The sequence below is a fragment of the Trachymyrmex cornetzi genome, unplaced genomic scaffold (assembly GCF_001594075.2).
Source record: "Trachymyrmex cornetzi isolate Tcor2-1 unplaced genomic scaffold, Tcor1.1 scaffold1521, whole genome shotgun sequence".
Classification (NCBI taxonomy): Eukaryota; Metazoa; Arthropoda; class Insecta; order Hymenoptera; family Formicidae; genus Trachymyrmex; species Trachymyrmex cornetzi.
The window spans coordinates 93,751-101,124 of NW_017296115.1; the positions used below are offsets into that span (position 1 = coordinate 93,751).

Sequence of the window (7,374 nt, forward strand, 5' to 3'; positions counted from 1 at the left end):
TAAATCAGTCTTCCAATAATGGATGATTATAACGAATTTGAAAAAATATTTGTTATAAAAAGATAATTAAGCGATAAAATCGTTCGTCATCATTATTACAGTTAACGCAAACATAAGATATAGAAGTACTTCGAGAACAATTAGCATGTGCCCAACCTTTACAAGTGCTACATTGAATCCATTCTTCACCAGGAGCACTATCTGTATACGCTTCACAACAAACAAGGCAAAAGTATTCATTTTCTACACTACATGAATTATCATTAGAATCCTATAGAATTTTTTTCTTAATCTATTTCTTTTTCTTTGTTGCTGATTGTTTCGCGGAAGATTTCTTTTTATTTTTGTCTTGTATTTTTGTCTTGTATACCATATGGCACTTTTACCCCAACAACCGTGGCACTTTTTACCCCAACAAGTCACGTAAATTTTGCGGTATTGTTATTAAAAAACTATAATAGAAATAACAATTCTAATAATCACACTGTTAAAACAATAGAATAAGATTAATAAACACACTTATTTAATCTATCTAGGTGCAAAAATAATCCCTTCAGACCAAAATAACTGCGGCGCTAATATCTTACTTTTGGCTCTCAAACACATGGGCACATCCGTGCAAGTTTCCTGACGGTTATTAGGCAGTAACGAACTGTGTGACATAAGATTCTCACTCTTAGTTGACGAACTGTGTGGCGGAATTTTCTAGTGAATGCCTTATTACCGAGATACAAGGGGTGGACCTTTTTACCGGGGGACCTTTACTCCCCGGTTTACCCTACATGTAAAATTGTAATTTAAAAAAATTTTTAATTTTTGGAAAAAAAAATTTTTTTAATTCTTAACCGGGTTCGCCGCGGCAATGAGTGCCGCAAAATTCGTTTTCCTGAAAAATCATTGATAATGCGGGTCTTTTTTTATTACCGACCTTTGGTATTCCTCATTTAATGTCCTAATCATAAGATAATTCAATTATTGTATTTTTCTATTAAATTGGCTAGCCTTTTATTCACTTTAAAATCAGTATGACACATTTTGCGGCACGAAGTGCCGCGCGCGCCACAAAACGTAAGTAAAACCTTGTTTATATAAATAATTGTAACAATGCGAGATGTTGAACCGTTCCCGACATTTTAATTCATTTTTGTTCATATTAATGTTTAATATTAATGTTTAATATTTCTTTAGGTTAGAATTAGGTCAAATTATGGTGTAAGTAAATTAAATTTACTATTAATTTATAATTACTATTTTCATGTTTTAAAAGGTTTATTTTATATCATTATTCTATAAAAAAAAGCACTGTTATTATTTTCTTATATTTAATTATAAATTAATGTGACTTTTTTTTTTTATCAAATCTCTTAGTTTTTATTTTATTTTTAATTTTTTAGTTACAATCAAATTTTTAATTTTATAAGAAAGACACAAAATTTTAATATCATAGTTAAATTTGAATATTATTTTATTATAAATATATTTTACTTGCTTCTATGACGATTGTCCAATTATAATTTAATAAATAATTATTTATCTAATTATTTTAATTCCTAAATAATAAACTTGTGATGCGGCACTCAGTGCCGCACGCGCCCACTAACGTTTGACTAGGAAGCGCGCCCGATTCAGGGTTAAAGTTTTTTTGGAAACCTCAGAATATCAAAATTGCAAACATAAAAATTATAATAAAAATCTCAACATCTAATATATATATTATTATTTATATTCAATAAATTATTTGTAATTAGTTAATTTTTATTGTTAATTTTCTTTGGATCTCTTAATGTCTCCTTTATGAAAGAATCTATAATTCAAAATCTTTCAGAAAAACTTTATAAAATTTGATTGCAAATTTTAAAATGTGTTTAAAATGTGACGCATATAGAGGAATGAACCAGGGCATTAGTGCAGTATTACTTCAATGTATTAATAATAAATTTAGTTCATTAAATAAAATGTATCATATAATATAATATTACGATAAGTAAACAATTAATATGCATAATTGAATAAACGGAATTACCAGATATCGATACGATGATTATTATAGTCAATATCAAAACCATAAACATCAATCAATGATTGATCTTCGAGATATGTATCATCATTGTCGAGTAGCAATAATTCATGTTGATTCTTTTCTTGTACAAATTCCATATCTTGAATTTGTTTTCGTACGGGCCATGTCGAATACAAAATATACGTATTTCCGAAAATATTATACCAATATAGACAACAACCATACTGGGTTTCAACTAGTACAATTGCCATTAAATTGTTTGCGTGGCTTTTATTAAACGTAGCTTTAATATTAAAATTGAGAACTTTAAATTGTAATATGTGTCCTTCGGTCGATAAACTTATAGTACGTTCAATTGACAAATCATCCCAACTAATTTTGTAAAAGATCAACGTCGATTTTTCGGCATAAATAAAGTAACTAGTTTCTGTTCGCAAAAACTGCCAATTGTTTATTGATATGTTAATGTTTTCAGTTATATCAGCAAGTGTATGCAGTGAAATATTTGTCACAACAATTTCTGAAAATAAAAATACTTTTTCATACTATGCGTAGAAATGATCCCAATCTAATCATGTTCAAATCAAACGTTTCTCTTCTATTTAAAAAAAATTCTAAAAATTATGCAACACAATTTGTATTTATTAATACTAATTAAGTGTTAATATAGAATAATTATAAGTAGAAATTAAGTATTCAAAGTTTAATAATAGTGTTACCTTCTCGATTTCCAGCTCCTGTACCAAATTCATATTCTTGCCAAATTACCGAAGTATCTTCATGATCTCGAGGCCTTCGAAATGATCTAGTGTTGATGAGCATTTCGTCTAATGTTTTAGACATTTCTTTTAAATCTTGGCATTTTGCGTTATTTACGAAAATCCATAAAATAAAGAAAGACCATACGACAAGACCTTTACTCGTTGACATTCTGAACACAGACTGAGACTTAACTGAGAAATTCTCACGACCAATGTCTCGTAAATATTCACACAATGTACACGACTCACAATATTTTGATTTTCATAGAGACTACATCTACAAACTTCTAATTTGAATTTCTTTATTAAAAAGGTCAAAGACTGAATTTTTATTTTTAAATTAATATTAATGTTAATCTGTAATTCTTTTTGTAATATTGATAACAAATTTATCACCGGAATTATTTATTAATACATACCATCAATATTACAATATTGTTATAATATTATAATCTTAACAACATATACATAAACACTTAAAAACTTATTTTTAACATTAAAATCTTATTGTTTAAAATTAATAATTAATATTAATATAATGATCTAAAATACAACATTTATCGTAGTTACGAGATATTAAGAAAAGTTTAAATAATTTATGTAGAATTTGTGTAAAAATTTAGGATACTCTATTTATAATTTTGATGTGTAATTTTACCGAAAAGCAATTTAAAAAAAATCAAAATATACATCTATATAGAATATCTATTAACACGAACATATATATGCATATAATATATATATATACATATATTATTTAAAAATTAAAATATATATTGCAGAAGGTTATTATTTAAAAATTAAGGTATTATTTAAAAATTAAAATATATATTGCAAAGGCAAAAAATCGTCAGATTTTAAAATGAAAATACGATTTAAACAAAAGTAATTAAAAAAATATGTTATTATAGATAAATAAATAAATAAGAAAAGGCCACAAGCCAAGCTGGATGTTTAATGCTAGGTATATACTAAATTTCATATTATACATATAAAAACAAATGTTTCAACCACTATCGGGTCATTCACAATGTTTAAGTATCACCTAAAACGTTAAACTACTGGATACAATTTCGATATGGACAATAAAATAATATAATAATCCCTAAATGCATTAATTCTTGTCTTACGCGTTTTACATATCGCTCGCAGCTCTTCTTATGTGATGGAATGGATCGGCAGCCAGTAATTTAATTCAATGGTCAATACAAGTAAAATAATATGCAGATTTCTAATGGTGTGAACCAAGTCTTATGCGAGCGTAGATAGAAATATCTAATAAATCGATAAGTACGTTTTAATAATAAAAATGAGTTTAAGGTCATATAACAATTGCAAGTCTAAAATTCTAGTTTGATTGTAAAAAATGAAACAATTAAAGCTAAATAAGCCATCCATTGTTATGTAAAATTATATGTATTTTGTAACAATTGTATAATTTAATCTTTTTGGCAGTTTTGCTAATGAGAACTCAGAGAACTCGCTTAATCATGTACTTGTAATGTACGATGACGTTACAATAATATGTAAAGAACAGAGGAGAGAATATGTAAAATGGAAAAGGAGAAAAGATAATTTTTGTGCCACCCACTGTTTCACCAAAAAAGAAGCGATCTGTGTTTTGCAGAACAATAGTTATTCGCTCCCTTTTATTTTTTTAAGAACAAACCAGACTAATCAGGAAATGTAAAAGGCTGATAAGAATAAAAAAAAATGTTTTTCTTAAGAAATCTTAATCGTTTGACACAAATATAATTAATAAAGATATACAGTACTTAAAAAAGTCGAAAATAAGAATGTCAAACATTACGAAATCACAATACGAACATTACATGTTTCGATCTTATATTTAGGTCCTCCTCAGATATATAACAATTAAAGCGAAGTATAAATTAATATACAAAATAAAATAATAAGAAAATAAATGTCTCATTATGTAGTTAGATGAGTATTTAGTTTAAAACGGAGAAACGGAAAAATGCTCGTCAAGTAATTGGATGACCGTATGCGAAAAATTTTTCTCGTTGTTCTAATGAGAAAATACAAAACAAATAAATTATAACCCGAATTATCAAATTTAAATAAGCATGACACATCTCTCTAATAAAAAACTCACCTCCAAGTCAACACACTGACAAGTAAACCTACCTTCGTGTGACTCGCCGATTTCATTGAAACTTTGCACACTTGTAGAGTAGGCAAAAATAATAGATACGTATTTTTTTTTATCGGCAATGGTCAACATTAAAGGGGTGAAATCGACCCCCAAAGTTGAGGGTATTAGGACATCGTCATGATGTTTCACATAAAAGTAATGTACCGATCAACACGAAGCTATTACAAAATGTTTTTTATGTTAGATAGTAAAGTTTACATGTCCGACTTTCCATGCACCCTTGTTGCGGGAGGTAAACCACCCTTCTCGTAAGGAATAATTGTTATGACGAATGGGTGACGAAAGGTAGATTAGACTATAGATAAAAATGTTAATAGACTTTCGTCACCCATTTGTCATAACAATTATTCCTTACGAGAAGGGTGGTTTACCTCCCGCAACAAGGGTGCATGGAAAGTCGGACATGTAAACTTTACTATCTAACATAAAAAACATTTTGTAATAGCTTCGTGTTGATCGGTACATTACTTTTATGTGAAACATCATGACGATGCCCTAATACTCTCAACTTTGGGGGTCGATTTCACCCCTTTAATATTGACCATTGCCGATAAAAAAAAATACGTATCTATTATTTTTGCCTACTCTACAAGTGTGCAAAGTTTCAATGAAATCGGCGAGTCACACAAAGGTAGGTTTACTTGTGAGAAAATCCATGACAATCTTGAATAATAATCGATCATTTAGTGTCACGATAAAAAATAAAATCACAAAAATTATAATAATGTGACGTCCGAAATATATAATATAGAAAACACGTCCGATTCGGTCGGTTGATACGAACGTACTGTGATAAATCTTGGTAACGCAAAGTCAAACATTATTTATAATTGAAATATACGATTTATGAAGACCTTCTATGTCTGTCTGGAGGTTAAGACTGTTTTTTTGTTTCTTGATATTGAGCATCTCTGAGACAAGGCGTTTGTTATAAACTGGTTTTTCATCCAAAATTTGAATATTGTTACAATCGAAATCATATCCCAAATGTAATCGATGATTCGTTAGCACTGATTTGGAATTGGTATTCCATCTTATATGATTTCAATGTTCAGAAATCCGAATTTTTAATTTTCTTCCTGTTTGTCCCACATACGATGCATCACAGTCATTACAATTAATCTTGTATACAACGCTAAACCTCAAGAAAGTGTCTAAATGGTCTTTATGTGCTTTAATATATTTACGCAGTTTGTTCGAACTAAAATATGAGATCTCAATGTCGTTTCTATTAAATTGTTTAAACTTCTCTGTTAAATTCGGTATAAAAGGTACGATAAACCAGAATGGACTTAATATTGATTCATCTTTGTTCTTAGAGTTATTAATTCGAGATAATCTTTTGTGATTAATGTCCTTGATTCTATTATTAATGTCATCAAAAATTAACCTTAAAGGATAGTCGTTCTCTAATAAAATGTTTATAATAAGAAATATGTTTTTTTCTTGAAAAGATGGATCCGACAACAAAATAGCTCTGTCCACTAAACCAAAAATTATGCTTCTTTTTTGTGAAGACGGATGGTTCGAATAAAAATTTATAAATCGACCCGAAAAAAGATGGGCTTATGATACCAATCAAAAATCAATTAATAATGATGGATACATTCAAAAAATTTAATTGATTGACACCGATTTCCAGAGTAAATTGTAAGCGAGGATGGAACGCGTTAAACGCGTTAAGAAAAGAGTCCATCTTGGATACCGAAACAGCTGTGCATACGTCATCTACGTATCGATGGTAAAAAAGAAAGTTACCGATTTGGTATTTCCAAACAACGTCAAGGCTGTTTTTTCCAATCTTTACATTACCAAGTCTGCAACGATGGGAGACAAAGGAGACCCCATAGGTGTACCAAAATTTTGTTTGTAAATAATGCGATCAAAAACAAAAAAAAATCTAAGATAAATTTGATCGCAATCAAAAATTCCGCCTTTGGTAATTCACATCCTCTCGAAATGTACTTCCATTTGTCGTTAATACAGTCCATTGCCAAGTCTATTGGTATATTTGTAAATAACGATATCACATCAAGTGAAACTAATTTATAATCTCCCTCCAAGTGCATTCCTTTAAGTTTATCCACCAACTGAAAACTACCTTCAATATAACTATCTGCTTTCGGTAACGAACAAAATAATATGTTGTGTAAAAACGATGTCAAAGTATATAAGGGGGACTACCAATAGACGAGATTATGATCCTGAATGGACAATTCGATTTGTGAATTTTAGGAAGAGCGTACACTCTGGGCAAACTCCCCTCGCTGTTATATAAGTATTTATATTTAGAATCGTTAATATATTTGCAATTTTCCATCTTGAGAGCAAAATCTTCCCAGAGAGCATAAAAAACTAAAAACTAACGAAAGGATTAGGCCGGTGCCAAAGCGTATTTTAAATGCTAAAAAAAAAAT

General features: G+C 29.1%; 1 protein-coding gene across 1 annotated transcript in view; it reads right to left on the minus strand.

The window, feature by feature from the left end:
* The window catches only part of fs(1)N (female sterile (1) Nasrat), a 25,514-nt gene that overhangs the window by 13,083 nt on the left and 5,057 nt on the right, over window positions 1-7,374 (minus strand). Inside the window, exons 4-5 of the mRNA XM_018502971.1 lie at window positions 2,740-2,973; window positions 2,024-2,540 (exon numbers count right to left, since the gene is read on the minus strand). Of these exons, the coding sequence (XP_018358473.1) occupies window positions 2,024-2,540; window positions 2,740-2,973 (751 nt within the window). The remainder of the gene's footprint in view (window positions 1-2,023; window positions 2,541-2,739; window positions 2,974-7,374) is intronic.